We start from the raw sequence: 20,694 nt of genomic DNA, 5'->3' as shown, positions 1-20,694 counted from the left end.
TCACTAAACAACACTTTCCTTTTGTATATTCAACTGACACAAGCAAAACACACATCTCTTTAGAAAGTCATGATGGGAATCATAACATCCTGTTGCAGACTGCTCTTCCAAACATGCAAACACAAAGTACATAGACACTCAATTACTGTCTGTTAGTTTGGACATGAAGCAGTTGCTTTCAGATATTTCAAACTGAAGTGATTGTATGAACTGTCATTCATTCATTTTCCGAACCACTTATCCTGTTCGCCTATCCTGGCTGTCATTGGGTGAGAGGCAGGGTACACCCTGGACTGGTCACCAGTCAATCACAGGGCTAACACATAGACAGACAACCATTCATGTACACACACACCTACAGACAATTTAGAGTGATCAATTTACATGGTGAGCATGTTTTTGGACTGTAGGAGGAAGCCAGAGGATCCAGAGAGAACCCACACATGCACGGGGAGAACATGCAAACTCCACACAGAAAGGCCCATTGGCTAAGCTGGGAATCGAACCAGTGACTTTCATGGTGTGAGGTTGCAGCGCCAACCGTTGCACCACTGTGCAGCCCTGTACAAACTGTGATTATTTTATTTTTATTAATTATCTGTTGTTCTGCTACAAATACATTTGTATAGACCTAAGGGTCTGGAATAAAGTATAAGGTATGTGATGGACAACCTGGGAGAACAAGAAATAAACCAGTTCATAAAAACATTCCTATATGAATGACATTAATACAAAAGGCATGATAGATCTGTCATAGCATGTGAAAAAAAAACACAGAAGCACTTATCTGTGCAACTTGAAAATGATTAGGGTCAAGTGGCTTGGAGACGCTATCTTTTGCCTGAAACCACACAAAGTGAAGTTCTTGTTTTTGTGGCAATAAATTTCAGTCAAAATGCCATAATACAGCCAGATAAAACTCAACTTCAAAAATTCCAACCAAAATATGTATGGTGTCATCCAGTCAAAACAGATTTCAAGCACTCTGAGAGACAACAACGTAGCATTCACGCTATTGCAGTACACATGCATACATGCGTAGAAGGGTGTGGATGGAAGATGTCAGGGTTTGTATCCTTTGGCTCTTACAATACTCCAAATGTTACGAAATGTTACAATCAGGCTCTGAGTAACTTGTTTGTAAAGGGGAAATCAACTCTGCTTCCCTGTCTGCACATGTCTATATTTCAACATGATGAATGAGCTCATTCAGATTAAAAGGTTTCTTGGTTCAGATTTTTAATCATCTAAGTAGCTTGACCCTTTTTCATAGATTCATTTTCTCTCACGGCCACAGAGTTAGATTTACTCTCCTCTGCTGTTATGAACTATTTTTATGAGTTCAAGGACCAATTGAGTTGATAACGTTCACTTGTTCTGGTGACATTTTAGCAGAATCAAAGTTCTTGAGCAAAACTAACTCCTCTTGTGGTCTCGTATCAGTGTGTGGTCAAATATAATGATCCCCTTTTCTTAAAACCATGTGTTAATTGATAGTCAGTTGCATTTTTTTTCTCATCTTTTTCCCGGCTGTTGCGTGGGATTCTGGTGAACTCCACAGTTCATCCGAGTTCAAACCCATGCAGCCATATGCTCTTAATATAAAGTTTCTCATACTCAAATGCACACTTGTGAATTTGTCCTCTTGGAAATTGTTCATATACATCCTGTCGTCTGCTTCTATGCACAGAGTGGGACAATGTTAAACATTGCTGCAGAGTATCAGCTACAACACTGAGATTTACAGTTTATATCAGTGGATGAAAAGTGACAGTAACATGACACAAGCTGCAAGGTCATTTCTAAATAAAAATATGATTTCATTCAATGGGTGTGAATTCATGGGTGTAAAGAGTTAAGGAAGCTCTTAACCACACTATTACAGAACAAAGTGACTACATTTTAAAAACATTTAGATGCAGACCACATATCCATTTTCTCCCATCATGACATGTGAAGTCAGAATGAAATTCATTGTGATCACAGCAGGGAAGTTTTACGTACATATACATGTTAACATGCTAACATATTCTGGAGACAATTCAAAGTGAACAATACAAACATTCAGCAGGTTGTTCTCTCACTGTTCAACCAGTCATATGTCAGATATGAAATTAGTTTTTAAATTTCATTTAGAAAAATAAACACAATATTAAATGACCATTTTCACAGAAAGCATGTGTGAGAAGAAAAAAATATTGATATGTATTTAACGTCTTCGTTTGACTAATGCTCCATCTGTTATAATGAGGGAGGTGACCTTTACATTGGTACTAATCACTAGGGGGAACACTTAAAGTTAAGGCTCCACTAGGGAAAGCTCCTGTTCTGACCATAGTTTAATACAGTCTATGGTAATTCCAATCCAACACAAATTCATTTTCATTTGACACAGAGAAGGATGGTAGGCAATGACATTTTATCAATCTGAAAACACAGAGACAGAGATTTGTTGGTGTCGTTTAGATTTGCATCTGAAAACAAAGTCTTTATTTCACTTATTAACTTTCACAAGAATAACACATGTTCGTATGAGCATTTATTGCTACAAGTGTACTCATTAACCTGATAGGGTCGTTCTAAAGGAACCAGTGGCACACAGAGCAGCAGCTGGAATCCATTCCTTCACACCTAAAGCCTATAGTCCAGCCCTTGGGATTGGTGTTTTGAGCTGTTCATAGTGCAAACAGAGAAGTTTAGCTGCATTGCCTCGCATTAAAGGATTATAAGTCTATGTCTCTGCTGTGACTTATTCTTCTGACATATACGGCATATTCATATCATTCAGGAAAACCCGGATGCAGAGCAGGAAGCAGCAATATTGACAAATCAAACAATAGTGCAATAAAAAGTCTCATAAAAGCACATCAAATAGAAGTTAAGAGACAAAGTCTTATAAAAAAAAAGTTCTGGCCCTGCTGATGATGTTTACCTGCAAATACTTTTTATAAAGTGGGGCAACTATTTTCAGCTACTATGTTTAACACAACCCAAATTGAAGGAATTACAACATTATCTGTTGCCACTAATATTGACATATTGAGTATTTGCTGAGCATTCTGTATGTGCTCATTAAGTCAACCTGCAAATTAACTTGATAATTCTTTTTTTTTTTTTTTTAGAAGGCCTAGGCTTCAATTGTTAGTGGTATGTGAGTAAACTTCAACTCATGCCCTCAATATTTGCACACCCTTAAGCTTATAAAGGTCATAAAGGTATTCATAAGCATACTGTTAAAAGTTTGTTTCTAAGCCAGTGTAAACCTTAGTTAATTGCAGAGACTGTGATAAATCTGGTTAATAACAGTCTATGGTTAATAAGTATGGTTTGGCAACTGGAGATTTATCGCGCCCTGCGCCTTGATATCTAATGTGATGAAGCTTTTGACCAGAACTATGTTCGAAGTGCGAGCAAAATTCACCTGTGATCACTCCGGTTAAATAGCTTAGAAGTCATTTACTGTTTTTTTTTTTTTTTTAAATCAGTGTATGCTGAAAATGATAATTAAAAAAATTATTATCATAAACTCAAACAGGCTGTTTTATTCCGTATACCGTCTTTACTTTTACTGCCCTAGTTTATGTTCCAAGATTTATTGCGCGTGCGCGTCCCTCTTTAGGCGCGCGCCTTTGTGCAGCCAGTGCAGCACTGAGTGAAGACACCTTACAGCATGAAGGACCGACCCGGGTCGGAGAGACAGCCAGTTTTAACCAAACGCATGCTCAATGCCAGTGATATGACAGAGCTCGGGGTTTGTTTCGGAGTTATTTCTTTACATTTGTTCTCCTAAAATTTTCCCCTCCACGGAATTGCAAAAGGAAGAAAGGAGCCAGACGAAAACTCTGCCATGGCCAAATCGTCAACTTGTTGATGTTTTACTGCGTTATTGTCCTTTCATTCGGGGTAAGTTGACTTGCCTCACAGTTTTTCATCCTCTTCGTCCAGTTTGATACGTTTAACAACAATATCTCTACTAAACGACAGAACACATTTCTTACAGGTTGTTTGCTTTTCTAACCTTGTCCCAACACCTTAACTTGTCCTTGCAACTACCGTGGTATCTGTAGACAGACAGTGGACGAAGTGTGTTATCAACACCACACAGTTTGACGCTTTTACTGCTGTATTAAGTCTCTAAACCCCAAAACCTGTCAGCGTTTCTCTGTTATGAAGCAGGCGTATTTGCCCAATGTGTGAGATCACATCTTTTAAGCTTTCTTTTTAGTTTTTTTTTTCTTCCTACAGAAAGACTGTTGAACTTGATCTTGATACTTTCGCTTGTTAAAAAAAAAAGAAAAAAAGATGCTGCTGTTTTCTTGAGCTACACAGTGTCCTGCCTCAGGGCACTGCAGCTGCACATACCAGGTTCGATCATTTGTCACAGCATCTATGGGGAGTTTGCAGGAAATGCGTTGTGAAGATTTTACACAGCATAGCCCATAAATGCAACCAGAAGTGAAAGAGAAAAGTCTGAGACAACAAAAGTAGGGCCATAAAACAGTCTTGGGAACATGTCACTTTTCCCACGAAGTAACTGAACAGATTTACAATCTAGTAAAATGTATTACTTGGTAATAGATCTTATAAATAAATCATAATTATACTTATATATCTTTATCCCTTTGGGTTTTAAACCAAATTAAGAAGGGACCTTTAAATTTATGTTAATAGCTATTTAGGTCATACAGATGGCCCATTTAATTTTACATATGGTCTATAAATCTTGAACATTGAACAATTATAAAGTTGCAAGTCATAAAAATGTAGGCCAAATGATCTCATTATCTTAGACAGCCACATGTCTGAGCAGCAAACAAGAAAAAAAGTTGCAAAGGTAAATGTTGGACAGATGACCAACAGCCACCAGGCAACGCATAACAATCTCCTTCACCCTAGCAAACTTGGTATTTAACAATGTGAAGTGATACAGATAGCTCCCCTGGTGTCAGAGGGACTCTATAGGCTTGTGAATATGATACATGCTTTTAGAGAGCTGGTCCACCAGCTTTAATAGACAGCTTGAAAAATTAGTCACCCCTCAGAGTGTTTCCAGTCAGTTCACTGGCTTTAGTTTATCATTGAGAAAACAGGTGCTTCCTTTCAGATGTTACATCATCTCTCATTCATGAACTTTAAAAGTCAAGTAAAGTTTTTGCACAGGCTCATAGTTTATAACTACATTTGCTGCTCCTTTTATCTGTAATATTTGAGGGCAGGGTTCATGATGCCTGAACAAAAAAAGTTCTTACCAAGGGGAAACATCAGTTTTAGAAAAATGAAGCCTATGCTAAAAGTTGCTGTTCATCAATAATCCGCTTGAGGCTGGCTGCGTAAAGACCGAGAGTCACGTACACATCCAGCAAAAAAAACAACAACAGAATTTTACAACATCAAAAAGCATATTTATGGTCTGGTTAAAAAACGCTTGGGTCTGAAACAATGATTTCGCAAATGGCACACACTGTACAGTGACTAATTTTTTTTCTAACTCAGCGGTTTATAAGTTACCAGGATTGATTTATCGTCCAATTAGAGACACAAAAGGAAGCTCACAACTGGCGTCATCCAATGTGGCTGTGTACGTCGATTGACTTTATGTCACAGTATCAGGAACAGACGAGTGACGTTGTGCAGACTACGTCCATGTTTTATACAGTCTTTAATTCTCACATCACATCAGCAATAACCAATGATCTTTTGGATGGGCTGTCATGTGTACATTCCTGGAAAACTGGCAATGAGACTCTGGCATGGTGGCTGTGTTTTGAATGGAGATTCCTTTCAGCCAGTCTATGGCCAGGCTCCACTTGTTGTTGTTTTTTTTGTCTGACTGGGAACAGACTAACTTTAGACTAGTTTAGAAACTCTAGATGGCAGATACAGGGAAGTGATAAAGGAGGAAAGAGCAAAACTGGGCCAAAGTCGCACTCGGGGGAAATGTAAGTGCCCTAAATTGTCTTACTGAGTAAATAATCAACAGCAAAGTTGCAACCATTGCAAACATGCCACCCAAATGGCTCCGTAAATTTGGTAATTTAATGTGTCTGTCCTGATATGAACCACAGAGACTGGAGCTTCGGTAAAAAAACAAAGAACTACATTTCATTTAGTCTGTCACAGACACATCATAGAATCATTTAGCAAAGATTTAATTTCACCTTTCGTACAGATTCTGCATTATATACCTGTAACACCACAACCCATGACAACAGCCACCACAGGGGTCTGGGCTCCATAAGCCAAATGAAAATTTTCTTTATCATATCTTTGTGAAAGTGTCCAGCCTTTCAAACCTCTGTAGTATGTTTGGCTATAAGCCTCTTCTTAAAAATGCAAAAGGATTGTTTTGGTCACTCTTCAAACTTTTAGATGTTGGTTCTGAAACATGGGCTGTAAGACATGTGCCTTATTTGAGAATGAGTCATTTTAAAGAAGCTATGAGGAGAAAATGTTTTGATTGAACTCCCTCGCCACCTTCTGGCCCGGAGTCTCATCACACTACCGTGAATTACTTTTAGCGAGGCGTGTGTTTGTTTTGGAATTTAATGGAGATCAGATCGAAACAAATTTTCTTTGTTGAAGACAACTTTTTACTGGATACAACATGTTGTGGTAAGGTATTTATCAGTACAGTTATGTAGCGCTACGGCTTGAAACGTGACAAAACGCAAACATAGTAGCCGCTATATGTAGCAGCATCGGTAGCCCAGTGCTCAGACATATCTGTAGGCTAATGTGACTACAAGTAAACACTGTCAGTTTGTAAGTAGTTTAGTAGCTGTCTTTTATAGCACAGCTGGCAGTCCGGTGCTCTAAGACATGTCCGTAATGTGTAAGGTTAGTGAATCCTGGTTAGCTATGTCCTGCCAGTCATCTACCAAGCAGAGCTAATGTAACCTCACTCTTCATTTTATTGATAGACTCTCAAGTTTGGACAAACCACTGCAGAATAACTGCTGACTGTGGTTTGGAATGAACATTATCACAAACAGCTTAGCCGTGTGTTAGCCTTTAGCTCATACTCTATCACTCTCCTTTTTAGCTTTCTCCTGCTCTTCTGTCCTTTTCTGCCTGACAGTTAGGCTCCTGTGTCCACCATCACTACAAAATTAATCACAGAAATTGTTTTCAACAGAGATAAACGCAGGTCTCTCTTCTCACTGCTAAACTTCGTCAGCTGACGTGGTGTTGTCATAGAGACCTAGATGTACCATAAAACAATCCGATCTTGCTCTACCCAGTTGGGAAGCTACGAAGTAGCAATTTAAAATAGCCTGTAAAACTCACACCGATAATCTCATGACAGCAGCTGTGGCAGTGGCTATGTTACCATCTTTACAGAAACAGCCCTCAGAGGTTTCTTATTTCTGCGTCTCGTGGTGGTTGGGACGTTATTTGTCCTGACTGTCTGTACACTATTTGGGGTGTGCCCATCCCTGTGTTTGTGAGTGTATGTACGTGTTTATGTGTCTGTGTACCCATCAGGGTGAAACTTTGCTACGTACAATACTAAGAGCAGAGGAAAAATGTGAACGTGCGCCCAGAAATGTCATCCTGTGACGTAAATAATAAGATAAACAACATGAGGATATTTAGTCTGTTAAATGAAATAACAAAGGAGAAAAGGAACTCTCTGCACTGACTGTCCAGAGCTCTGTGTATCTGTGTATCCAGTTTTCTCGTAATGTCCTGTGAAAAGGTCTTAACCCCTGGTCTGTGGTTTGGACTGTAGTGTTTTGCTTCTCCCAAAAAGAGCTTGCAGAGACCTTGAACAGCCCCCGGCTGAATGTCTCTGTAGCAAGAACACCTTCACCTGGTTAGTTTGTTTTGAAGACAAAAGAAAAAAAAGACAGGCACGGTCTTCTCGTGTCATTACTCATGTTGGCGTCTCATCTTGGTGACTGAAGTGTAAACAATCCAGCTCACGTGAAAAGAATTCTTAGCCTGAAATCTTTTTTTTAACTCCTGGTCACACTGGAATGAGCAGATAGCTCAACGTCATCCAGGGCGTGAGAAAATATTTTCATGCTTTGACTCTGATTGGTCAGAGACAGATGTATGTGAGGATTTGATGCTTTTATTTTTTTACAAGGTTGGCAGCAAAGACACAGTTGGTGGAGTTACTGAGCTAAATAAAGGATCAGGAATGTTGAGGTGTCATTACTTTCAGGTTTCAGTGGCTGTCGCCCCACTATCTGCTCTGTGTTTTAGCAGAGCTGCATTCTCTTCCTCTGTTTGTGGCAACAGTGTCTCTCAAGCATTTGTCCACCAGTCGTCACAGGCCTGATGAAATCTCCACTCGGAGTCCTTCCAGAGACGGGCTCAGACGTGTTTTCACCCGCAAAGTGTGTCAAAATGTAATGCCATTGTGTTGCATTGCATCTCCTGCAGTTTTTTTGTGTGATTCATCATACTTTTAGGGTCCATGTGCATATTTATTCAGCAGACCAGAAGTGACTGGCTGTGTGTTGTGGATTATTCCCAAAATAGGGATGTCTTTGTAAAGCCCTGTCGTTAACAGTGTTTTGATGACCATATTTGTACTTGAGGCTTTTGCACTTTACTGTAAAAGTCAAACAGTCAGTGCAAAAGCATCATTTTTCTGAAGAGGCCCAGAGAGTGAGGGCTAGTTTTATGTTAGTACTCAAATTGTAGTGTGCCGGGGAGTGCGTCAGTCTGGTGATCTTGACTTTTGTTTGTCCTAGTTGTTCACAGTTCATCTCTCTGTTTGTGCTTAAACTGACAGGATGTCTCCTGAAAATGATGTGCAGCAGTAGGCCTGTCACGATAACAAATTTTGCTAGACGATAATTTTCCAAAACATTATTGCCGATAAACGATATTATTGTCAATATTATTTCGATTTTTTTCCATTTTTTCATTGATGTAATTATGATAAATGGGATAATAAAGTGAGTACACCATATCAAGAGCAAGAAACTTTAATTTCTTAAGAGTATTTAACTGTAATTAAAAGGTCAGGATCTTTTAAATAAAATAAATTAAACAAAAAATGTAATACATTTAACAAAGAAGAAAGAGAAAGAAATACAATGAAAATTAAATGGACTCTCTTTTAGAAAAAAATACATGTCAATGAAAATAATTAATACTCATCAAAAACAATAAAACATAGACCCTGTCTCTAAAGAAAAAAACAAAACTCCAAAAAAAACAACAACAATAAAAACTATAGTCTAAATAAAAGGGAGTTTATACAGTTCCTGAATTGTTTGTAACATGTAATTTTCCCAGTCAATCCGTACTGTCTGTCAAACATTTTTAACATTTCTGGCTTTCAACCGTATTGAAGGGCTGCATTTCTTTGGCAATGTAGCTGTCTTTGAGTGCCCACCATTAGGTGCTTTTATTTCTATTTACTTTGCAGACCAAAAGCCTCAGTAAGAGCTGATTGTCAAAGAACAAGGCTCCGCTGCACCTCCCCTTCTTCTTCGTCGCCACTATTTTCAAACAAATGCAACATATCAGCTCGTTGGTGTTCATGAGCTCACACTTTGTTCATTCTGATAAAAAACAAAATATTCCCACACTGGGACTGTGGCAGGCGGCTTAAGAACCGTATCTTTCGTTCCATCACTCATATAAGCGTGCTTCCTCCTTACCCCTCAGGACGCTCGCCTCAGCTCTCTCCGTGTGTACGCGTGAGCAACCCCGTCTTCACCCCAAAGATCGCATTTTTGACAGATGCTCACTCCGCTATAAATCTGCTAAATCCGCTATAGAACCTATGCACCCCGATGTTAGGAAAGATAGACGTAGTGAGCCATCTTCTCATTCAGCCTCTTTGGTCGAAAGAAAGGAGGAAAACAAACATGCATGCACGTGTCAGTTTATCGAGGCTGGCAAACTTACAGAGGACGTTTTTATTTATCGTTTGGTTATTCGATTTATTGATTATCGTGACAGGCCTATGCAGCAGCAATCAATGGCTTTATTTTTTTATTCTTCTTTGGTTCACATTGAAGGCAGTGTGCATGTGCTGAACACCAGCCCTCCTCATCACCACCATCTTTCTATTTATGGCTCAGCTGATTGGTTTTAAATGTCTCTGTGTTATCGGTGCAGCGTCTGTGCTCAGCTTTGATTCACTCTGCATGGTATTAGCGCTGATATTTCCCAAAGGGGTGCTGGTTTTCTAATTAACAAAAGCCTATAACATCTTCAGGATGCAACAGTGTCTGTTTCACCACAACAAATGAATATTATCTAGATGTTTTTTTTTTTTATCACAGCAAAAGAGATGTTAATCTTAGTGTGCTTCTACTATGTCTTTGTTTTGTTGTGTGTCCTGTTTTCCAAATTCCTCACTACCAAAAAAAAAAAACTAAATGTGTGTATTCTTTAGTGTGTGTGTGTGTGTGTGTGTGTGTGTGTGTGTGTGTGTGTGTGTGTGTGCGTGCAGAGGACCTGAAGGGGAGCAGCAGCAAGCGTGGATCGTGGATCATTGTGTCCCAGGGGAGAGACAATTAGAGAGGAGGAAGTGATCAGGATTTAATTGGTTACTGCTTTCTCCCCTCCACTCAACTTCTCTGTCTTTCCCCTCAGTCACACACACACATGCACACAAACACACACAGCCTGTGTGTGCAGCAGAGCAGATATTAAGAGTCTTTATCTGTCAGTTGACTGCTACCTGCCCTTTGAGATTAGATTACATTGAGGGCAGTGAGGCCAGCGTGTAGAGCTGATTGTTTTTATTCATATGAGACACAAACTGATGTATAGAGATGAATTAACCATCAGGATCAAAATTAAATTTGATGATTGAATCACATTCATTTAGAAATGTGAAACATCAGCTTCACAGTTCACTGTGAATGCAATACCCAGGAGAGGATTAAACAAACTTCACAGTTTTCATTTGCTGTTGGGCTCTAGTGAGAACCTTTCAGGCCAAAGGTGAAAGGTCATAGTCCCCCAGATCTCTTCCAACTTTGTGTCTCTCAAACATACTTCTGTCTCTATTAAAGACTCCCTTCTCCTGGCATGGTTTCACTGTTATGGTAACATGAAGACACTCTCTCTCTTGTTTGTATCATGTTACGTTTACCACAACTGAACAAGATCTTGATCATCCAGATCCTAGAACCTGATCAAGTAATCACTCAAATGTTGCTAGTAGTATTTGATTTACAGCTCTCTGGGTTCATGTTCAGTTGTTAAACTGGTAGATTTGCCCCTGAGTTACAGTCAGGGTTTATAAATAATCTTGCATCACCTTCAGCTCTGCCTTCCAGCAGGCTTGCGAGCACAGAGTGTGCTGCAGCATGTTTTTCTTGTTAAAGCATGCGTGTGAGGGGGGGAGTGAGAGGAGCAGAGGGAGTGTCTGCTCCTGTGGGCAGTGACAGGGTGGTGGGGGTGGGGGTGTGTGTTTTTAAACCACATGTCATTGATCAGGCCCTGCAGGAGGGGAATTAGCTCAAATGGTAGAGCGCTCGCTTAGCATGCGAGAGGTAGCGGGATCGATGCCCGCATTCTCCAGACAACCTTTTGACTGCTGCACAGTGCAGTAGAAAGATTCGTGGAGTAAAAGGATTTTTCCAGAAAATTTAATGAACCTGTGAGACTAGTTTAAAAGATGGACAGATGTTACAGTTATCATCAGCTCCAAGCCTCGGACGTCATTCATCCTGTCATTCTAACATGTTTTAAGAAAAGTGAAGAGCTAAAGTAAATCACACCACTTCTTCGTTTGATCAATGACTGTAATTCCCCAGGAGAGTTCCCCTTGAGGCGTTTGTCTGGTAAAGGCGTGGTTCAGGGGCCGGTTTCCCACAATGCTGTTTAAGAAGAAGTATGGGCACATTTCAGAAGAAACGTGCCAGCTCTGCGGAGCCTTGCCAAAAATCTGCAGCTATGTGGGCAGAAAAAAGCTCCACTGAATCAGAGAGCATAAGTAGGCCACTCCTTCACACCCATCATGACACAGCAAAGTCAATTCCTACAAAATGTCCCTGAGTAATGGAGTTAACCTAACCGCAGACTCCAAGTGTGAAAAAATATCAATACTTTGATCTCTGATACAATATTTACATTTCAACTGTTAATGTCAAAATTTTTGTAAAAATAAAAATGCACATTTAAGCTGAGTTGCTGCACCTTCACTGCTGTAGATGGCGCCGCAGAGCTACTATGTTTGTTGCCAATAGACTGTTCAGAAAATTTAATCTCAAAATGTTTTTATAATATTTTATTTCTAAACTTGATGAAATGGGTTTTGATGCCGTAAACATCAATATTTTCTTTCTATTTTTGGGTCAGTTGGTTTAAAAACCATTTTTAATTTAATTTTTTATTGTAGTAGGCTTAAAAATTCATATCCATATTCTCTTTTTAATTCAACATCAGATTTTTTGTGGGAAAAAAAGGTTTACACCACTTGATATTTATCAGTTACACCAACTGACCACGTCTTTTATCCAATATTTTTTTTCAACATTAGTTTAATGTCACAGTTGTTCAAGTGACAAACTTGATGCATGTTTACAAGTTAAGTGAGTGTATGCAACACTGTATTTGACTTGCAGTATTTGAAAAGCAACAAAATAGAAAAGTTTTTTTCAAATCAATTTTGATTTAATTTGTCTTTTTTGAGTAGTATTGTGTTATTTACATTAACATCATCTCTAGTTTTTTCTTAGTGTAGAATATCGCAATATATCACAATATTTTGATATGATACTATTGTATCGTGACCCAAGTATCGTGATGTGTATCATATCATGAGATTCTTGCTAATACTCAGCCTATTGCAGACACAACTTTCGTTGACCCACTTTGTGAATCCTGTCTAAACAGGAGCTGAGGGTGAAAACTCATTGACTGAGTTTTTCCACTTAAAATCTTGTGCTTAGTTTTCTGGAGAGACAGGTTTTTATTTATGCTTTCTAACAACTCTGAGCTCATTTGCTTTAAACACAGCCACAATAGGAACTCAATCCTCCAAATAAATGCAAAAAAACACTGTCTTTTTGGTCACTCTGGCTATGCAAATAATGAGGGATTACACATCGGGGCTGCCAGCTTTTGTTTCTGTACAGTTTGTTGTATGATCTAATTCAGCTCCCTCTAAGCTTTTTAAGGTGTCAAATGATTTTCCTCGTCCGTTGTGATCCTCTTTGATCAGGAAATGGATACAGCCTGGAGGGAAGCTGTGGGCAAACAGTTGATTCTGAACGTGACAGTAACAACCACAAACTGTACACACACACACACACACACACAGGGCTCAGATTTCATGAGCACACTTTGGCAGACGTTGCTCTTTAAAAATGATTTAAAAACACTTAAGCTATGCAGTGTTAACATGATGTTACTGTTTTAAGTGAAGATCAGTTTTTTACCGGGAATGTTTGAGCCTATAAGCGTAGGCTTTAATAGTTAGAAATCTGTAAGTGTGTAGGGATGCACCGATCCAATCCTGGTATCAGGTATCAGTCCGATCCAAACACAAACAGTTACTTTGGATATTCACGAGACAGGTCTATTCAACTCAGCTCTATGCTCTTCTGTTTGGACTAACCATGTGCTTCGAGTTCAAACATCTAGATCCATACATCTTTGCTCGGCAAAGTTAAAACAGCTTGAAGGAGATAACTACAGCAGCTCAGCGGTTTGGAGGCATTTCACATTTGTTTCACCAAAAACTCTGATGGCAACTTTTCAGACGTGCAAGTATAATTCCTCACTTATCCCCTGCTGAGGATTACGGTTAAACTGTAATTCCTTTTAGTTTTGGAGATCTACTCACCACACGTTTCCACATTTACGCTCAGTTTTAAAATACATTTTATTCCATTTTAGTTCACATAGGTAGAGAGACTGTCTCAACCTCATACTAAGGATTAAGGATCCTTCTTTTCTTTGCAGACTGTTAGTTTCTTGTTGAGGCTTTAAGGATTCGAAATCCGCATGTTTTTTAAGTTTCTTTTCCTCTTCTCTTTTATCATAAACCACTCATTAAATTACACGAGAAAGCTAAAGTAAACAAGGTTTGGTCTTATTTTACTGTTTGCGCTTTTGCAGTTTAATTGTACCAACATCATGAATCCCAACAATCTCAAATGTACCATACATCAGAAACAGGAAGTGCCATCATGTCTGCTCTGCAAATAGAAGGTTACAGTTTGTATTACAGATGAAACCACATCATATAAAGAGGGGTGTTCATCACATCTTCTCTCTTCAGGCTGGGCATTGCTTTTTCTCTAAACGCAGGTTAAAACATGCAAGCTGCCCACTCTCCTTATCACACAGAGTAATTTTTTTGACAGAATGGGATTCATGGAGCTCAGTGCAGTGTTTTCAGAAAGCTTAGTGTTTCCAGTAACGTCACCGTCCTCAGCAGAAGCCAAGAGTGTGATCTCAGGAAGCTTTCTTCAAACAGGCTTGTCAACAAATCAAAATCTGACTTACACTTTAAATGAGTCATCAGCAAATGGAGCTGACGGCAGCACGTTTTCCTCAACCTGTGTCATTCCTCCTCGCCTCTTCATTGGCTCAGTGCAGCGAAGTATTTTACAGTCTGCTGGCGTATTGCCACATCTCCTTCCTACTCTCCTCTGATTGCTCTTCAGAGATTTATAAAACCGTGTGTCATTGTCACAGTCGACAAAAGAATTCCTGCTGCTGCACAGAGGAGTAAGAGCCACATGTTTGCGCTCAGCAGAGGCGTCTTAGTAGTAAGATAATGCTGCACACACCGGGACTTTGCTTTTGTTCAAGTTGTGAAACGCACTGAGTCACGGTCTGACGGAAAATGAAATGATCTGAGCCGATCACTCACACACCCACACACTGCAATCAAAGAAATAAATATGAATGATTCTGGTGAAGGGAGCAGCAATCAGGACCGTTGATAGATCCCAGCCTGTTCCTCCCAGTGTGAGGTTTGAGTGGGCAGCCAGTGTACAGTGGTTTTCCACTCAACACATGCAGCTGTGCAGCTTTGGCTTGTCTTAATGTGATTACATTACCACAATGAAGTAGCCCTCACATTATTACCAGGATTTGTGCTGGCGTAGTTGTTATGAACAAGCAAACGTTGCACCTCTTCACAGAGAAACTGATTTGTCACAACCAGCACTGAGTGATGTAAAAATGAAGGCTCATAAACATTGTGGTGTTTGTTCAACCAGAAGTTTTTTTGATCTTGTAATACCTCAACATTTACCAGTTCTTTGGAGTTCAAATCTTGGAAAAAACTGTAAAAGAAAAATGAAATAAATACTTATATGTTAACTTTGAAAAATTTAACATGAGTATTGATGCTAATTCTGCTAGTGCAATGACTCCACCAGCTTCTCAAAACCTCTATTCAAATATCTCTCAAACACAGAGCAGTCAGGCTGCAAAATACCACTAAAATCTCTGGGGCCCTCTGGTGGAGACAGCCTCCTTTGGCAGCCACAGGCTTTAAAACTCAATTCAGACAGACCTGTATGTATAAAGAATGCTTTTCTATATAAACCCTTTTGGATTAGAATAGAATAGAACTTTATTGTCATTGTAACAAGTACAACAAATTTGAAGTCACAGCAGCAATCAAGAAAACAAAAGTAAGAAAGTGTAAGAAAGTCCAAAAAGGTCCATAAGGAAATAGATGATGACAGCTTGTCCATCATTCTCCAGTTCAGCCAGCCTCCACCTCCACAGGGTCCAGGACTGAGCTTCTTCAGTCATGCTCCATCTCTGTCTCCTGGATCCTGTCTGCTCACAGCAGGTGAAGCTCTTCCAATGTGGTGTTGATGTCTGATGTTAGCTCTGTTCACCATGTCTGTGAATAGCATGATGCTACTCTTCCCTTTGGTATTCCTTCTGTTGCTGGGTTAGCATGGCTAGCTCGTCACCTGAGAACCAGCAAGTCATCCTCACCTTCTTCTCTTCACCTTGTGGGAAGACATCAGGCCTTACACCAGTTAGCATTGACATGCTACAGGCTGCTAACAGCTGAGTTCACGTGTAAACAATGCAGCCATGGTTACATGTAGGATCTCCAGACAAACACAGGGGAAAAAATAATAAAAATATCGCTGAAGCCACAAAAAGTTTGGTGTCCATGACCAACAAATGAGCCATACAAAGTAATGATCCACTCCAAATACAAAGATTACGAAAAAGAGACGAAATATTTACAAGAAACAGACAAAGAAGAGAGAGCTGCTACAAAAGGCAGCCATAGCCAACAAAGCGGGACCTAGCAACCCCAGAACCCAGTGCCCTTAACAGAGCACTTTAAAGTTTTTGATAATACTCATTAAGCGCCTTCATAAACATCCATGCAATCTAACCACCCATTTGTTTCTCTCCCTTTTCTCCTCCAGAGTAAGAAAATGCCACAGTCCATCGACTCCTTCCCAACAGAAACAGTCTTCTCTGACACCTTCTCTTTGGACTTCTACTTGAGCAGCGAACACACCACAGAGCCGTACCCTGAACCAAGTTTCATCGCCAGTGTCAGCAACATCAGCAGGACAGGCGGCCTCCGCTGCACCTACAAAGAAGATTTCAAACGTATTTTACTCCCGGTTGTGTACAGCCTGGTGTTTCTGCTCGGCCTTCCTCTGAACTCTGCCGTCATACTGAAGATATGGAGGACTCGACCACATCTGTCCAAAAACAACATCTACATGCTCAACCTGGCCATAGCTGACCTTCTGTATGTGATGTCACTTCCTTTACTCATCTACAACTATGGCAGCCACGACTACTGGCCTTTTGGGGAATTTGCCTGTAAACTGGTGAGGTTTCAATTCTACAGGTGAGATGCATCTCTACATATCAGCTCAATATTTCTTTACAAAAACCGTTGTTTCTATTTTTTTCTGGCTTTGACTTGTTGGTGTTTGATACAAGGTTTCATCATCAAATCTTGTTCAAATAAAACTAAGACTTTTCTCCCCGTTTCTCTTTTTAGTAATCTGCATGGCAGCATCCTCTTCCTCACCTGCATCAGCATACACCGCTATGTTGGTATCTGCCATCCTCTTGCTGTGTGGCTGAAACAAAGAGGTACCAGGCTGGCGTGGCGCATCTGTGGCGGTGTGTGGCTCGTGGTCGCCATCCTGTGTGCCCCTACTTTCCACTTTGCAACAACAGGACGGCAGAGAAACCGCACCGTGTGTTATGAGTTAAGCACACCAAAGATGTCAGCGGCGTACTATCCCTACGGCATGGCTCTGACCTTTCTTGGTTTTTTGGTGCCATTTACAGTCGTCTTGGTGTGCTACTGCCGCATGGCGCACATTCTCTGCCGCCCTGTGTCCTACCAAGGCGTCTCGCTGGCGACTGGAGAGAAACGAGACAAGGCAGTGAGGATGATCATCGTAGTGACGACAGTTTTCTGCATAAGCTTCCTGCCGTTCCACCTCACAAAGACCTTGTACCTGGCCATACGTGCAGTGCCCTCTACACCCTGCAAGACAAAGAACCTGTTCTCCATCATCTATAAGAGTACCAGACCGTTCGCCAGCATGAACAGTTTCTTAGACCCCATTCTGTTTTATTTCACCCAGCCACGCTATCGCAGGAGCACCAAGAGGTTCGTGCTGAAAATCACCACTCTTAGGGAGAAGGGCACCAGTGTTTGAGCCACTAGGAGATTATATTCAACTGATAACTTCATACTACTCATGCAGCGGACCCTAAGATGCTGCTCAGTGGTTGATGTGGTGTTCTGAGTTTTGTTAATGCATAGTTAGATGTAAGCTGCACACATTTGTGCTTAAACAACTACAGTACACTGTGACAAAAAAACTTCCTGACGGGGGCTCAAAAAGATTTGTAAGTACTGTCGTATCATTCTTCTGAAAGGGACAATGAAGGTTGTAGAAATATAAGAGAAATTTAAAATGAGAAAGTTAGAGGATGTGACATTTGTGACATGCTGTGAGAAGACAGGGCATTCACACCCTGCATGGACCCTGCAGTCTGTAAAACGTGTCTGTGAAACAGACTTTAATGTGCAACAGTGTGGTTAAAGAGAAACTTTTGGAAATATATATTATTCTTAAATGTAGTTTGACACTGTGAACTGAGGCGTTTGTGAGCACATTTCCACACTAACGTCAGATCAGAGGATGAAAGATGATTCTGACATGGGTTACACTGAGATACTTCTAGTGAACTTTTGAGAGAGAAAAGATGATAAAATGCACTTTGGCTAAAAGCTGATTCATCCTGAAAGACATTTCAAATGTTTATCACTGCATGTCAGACATGCATGATGCACCTGTGTCAGTGGAAATTAGAATATTACTTTCAAGTGAAGTTTTCCTCTGTTTGTTTCTCACATTGTTTCAGTTGTAACCCAGCTGTAAGTCTTGTGGTTTAGTTTTATGCCACTAGGTGGTGTAAGCATTGCACTGCACTGCCTCTGCACTGTAACTCTGCCTTTGTCATTTAATCACTGTATTATCCAGCAAGGATCAGATCTTAGTTTCTGCTGTCTGGAGTTAGCTTATGCCAGCTAACCTGATATATTAAGCTCATGTCAAACTAAAGTTAGGCAGAGATACCTGTTTTCAAAGTCTGCAACATGTAGTAGATTATTAATTTTTTTGTTTATCTGCTCAGAAGGGAAGTAAAGGTTTACGGACTCAAGGCCAGATCTAAATAAGGGATAAACTCTGCGGTTTCCCACTTCCTGTAAGTGTTTGTAAAGCTTCCCATGAATGTAGCTTTTCTGTTCCAAGACATCACCTCTGCTGATAAAAAGATCTGAGCACATTAAGAAAAGGAGCTCTACACTTAACAGCATTATAAAGATTGATTTGAATTTTTAAAGGGAATCATGATTAACCAACCAGCCTGTACATTAACCACTGGCTTTAACAATCCTGATTATTGAATGTCCCTGATAGAGTTAAGACACGACTTCAAACAGAATCACTAAACATCTATGGGATGAACTACTAAAGTGAACTTTTACGGCAGCTTTACACCTTAAAACTTCTAATCTCACAACTATAATTTGAGCTTTATTCATCTTAAATGCAAAAAGTTAGCATCACTTTCAGTGGTCACGTGTTAAAAACATTAAAAACATCTAAGTTTTGGTGTAGCCTGTGTATACACTGGTGAACTGTAGTTTTATGTTTCACTTCAGGAAAGTGAATGTTTAAGTCTTCTTTCTGGTTTAATATGTGTTTGTCTAGGATATACTGTTTATTTAAAAAGTTGTCCATGCACTGTGCAAGCATATTCACTTCAGTCAGTATTATGGAAGAAGTCTTATTTTTGTAAATACTGTAACTTAGAGTAGAATTATGAACAAGATTATATTTTTGTTATATTGAAATACTTACGTGGACTAAAGGAATGACAAATGTTCTGTAAATATTTTGAGCCTCTCATGAATTCTCTGGATACTCAATGTTTAAATATGTAGAACTAACCTGAAAGCTGATTAAAAAGTCGACTGTGAATGTGTCCTTGCTGAGTCATTATTTTCACGTTTTTAAAACACAACATGAAGTGTATTTGTTAAGTTTATTTCCACATATGTGGCAAAAATTGGCAAAATCAGAACAGAACTTTAATCTGAGCTTACCACCTGTTTTGTGATCAACTTTAAAAAGGGTAAATAAACTCTTATAATGTGTTTGAAGAATTCTAAACGATTCATGTAGTCTGATTGGTCCAACTTTAATCAAGCTTCCCATGATCCCCCTGCAGTGACATGATATTGCACAGGTCAGACCGTAGAGGGCGCTGCAGTCAGCACCTCGTCTTAAACACGGGATTCCTGTCTGGAACAAAAGGACCTGTTAACCAGACAGCCACATGGGAAGCACCACAGAGGGGGTATTGTGTATAAGTGAAAACTTTTTTTCTTTGTCCTAACCTTCTCTGAATGCTGACACCCTTTTCACCATCACACCTGTATGACACTGTGGGAAACCGAGTTAATGCTGAATATGAGGGAGTATTGTTACATAAACATGCTGCTTTTCTTTGACTTTTTCTGTAACCACCCACAAACATACTTAAAAACAGTAAATCTGAATAAAAATGTATTTACATGCTTGGGTTCATATAAGGAACAAATCATTATTTTTTAATTATTTGAGAAAATGCTACAGCCCAAAAACTTTGCTCATAAAATGTGAAGTTTTGGGTCTAAAGCTCTGAGCAGCGTTTCTGTCTTTTTCGCAAGGGAAAGGGCTATAATTACCCCCAGTTTGTCCACAGTATCTGCCTGCTCCCATCAAAAAAGAAAAAGCTTTTCCTCTCAATCCCCGAGGGGGCCATGACAGCCCCTATACCCCTAGTCCCGCCCACCCCCTCTGCACTATCTCAGACATTAACATGCAAAAAACAACACAAGTCACGGAAAACCAAATCATGCCAAAATTAGGAATTCACTAACAGTTTGGGAATTAGCAGGGAGTGATGCGTGGGGCCTTTGCAGCGTGCTTAGCTGACGATGGGACAGACTTTTGGAAACAGTGAAGGGATAACAATGGAAAAGTTGTGTTTTTGAACAGGTTGGGAAAGTTTTTGCCCCCCAAAAGTTTCGCTTTTCCTCCCTGCACGGATGCGGTTTCCTGGAGTCGACAACATGTAAGTTTTAAAAAGCACAGCTGCAGCTAATCTTTTCCTCCTGAACTGTTTATCTCTTAACAGACCTTTTATGTTTGATGCTTTGCCAATAATTAAGCTCGAATGACTGAT

The 20,694-nt window shown here is 39.9% G+C and overlaps 2 protein-coding genes and 1 non-coding gene across 4 annotated transcripts in view; all 3 read left to right on the top strand.

Annotated features, from left to right (window-relative positions):
• The first annotated feature begins 3,658 nt into the window (after positions 1 to 3,658).
• Positions 3,659 to 19,423, top strand: p2ry6 (pyrimidinergic receptor P2Y6). Its single transcript, XM_074680176.1, has 3 exons — positions 3,659 to 3,903; positions 16,344 to 16,780; positions 16,937 to 19,423. Exons 1-3 carry the CDS (start codon positions 3,871 to 3,873, stop codon positions 17,607 to 17,609), a joined length of 1,143 nt encoding a protein of 380 aa, XP_074536277.1. The 5' UTR covers positions 3,659 to 3,870; the 3' UTR covers positions 17,610 to 19,423.
• trnaa-agc (transfer RNA alanine (anticodon AGC)) lies at positions 11,430 to 11,502 on the top strand. Its single transcript has one exon. It is a non-coding gene; the product is annotated as a tRNA-Ala (tRNA).
• Positions 19,424 to 19,796: 373 nt separating the features above from the next.
• The window catches only part of arhgef17 (Rho guanine nucleotide exchange factor (GEF) 17), a 73,503-nt gene continuing 72,605 nt past the window's right edge, over positions 19,797 to 20,694 (top strand). Inside the window, exons 1-2 of one of the 2 annotated variants that reach the window (XM_074680175.1) lie at positions 19,797 to 19,824; positions 20,508 to 20,583. The gene's annotated coding sequence lies outside the window, so the exon portion shown is untranslated. Of the gene's footprint in view, positions 19,825 to 20,218; positions 20,584 to 20,694 lie in introns of those variants that run through there. The other variant, XM_074680174.1, reaches the window with a different exon arrangement.

The sequence above is a fragment of the Halichoeres trimaculatus genome, unplaced genomic scaffold, assembly GCF_033239565.1.
Source record: "Halichoeres trimaculatus isolate MK-OKI-2021-1 unplaced genomic scaffold, fHalTri1.1 fHalTri1_scaffold_9, whole genome shotgun sequence".
Classification (NCBI taxonomy): Eukaryota; Metazoa; Chordata; class Actinopteri; order Labriformes; family Labridae; genus Halichoeres; species Halichoeres trimaculatus.
Note: the sequence above shows the minus strand (reverse complement) of the source record. Positions and strands in the feature narration are given on the sequence as shown.

Bases quoted from the DNA above. Each gene is read 5' to 3' on its own strand.
- p2ry6 (XM_074680176.1), top strand. From the start codon at position 3,871: ATGTTTTACTGCGTTATTGTCCTTTCATTCGGG. The intron at 3,904-16,343 runs GTAAGTTGACTT...TTTCTCCTCCAG, and splicing joins TTATTGTCCTTTCATTCGGG to AGTAAGAAAATGCCACAGTC. The intron at 16,781-16,936 runs GTGAGATGCATC...TTCTCTTTTTAG, and splicing joins GTGAGGTTTCAATTCTACAG to TAATCTGCATGGCAGCATCC.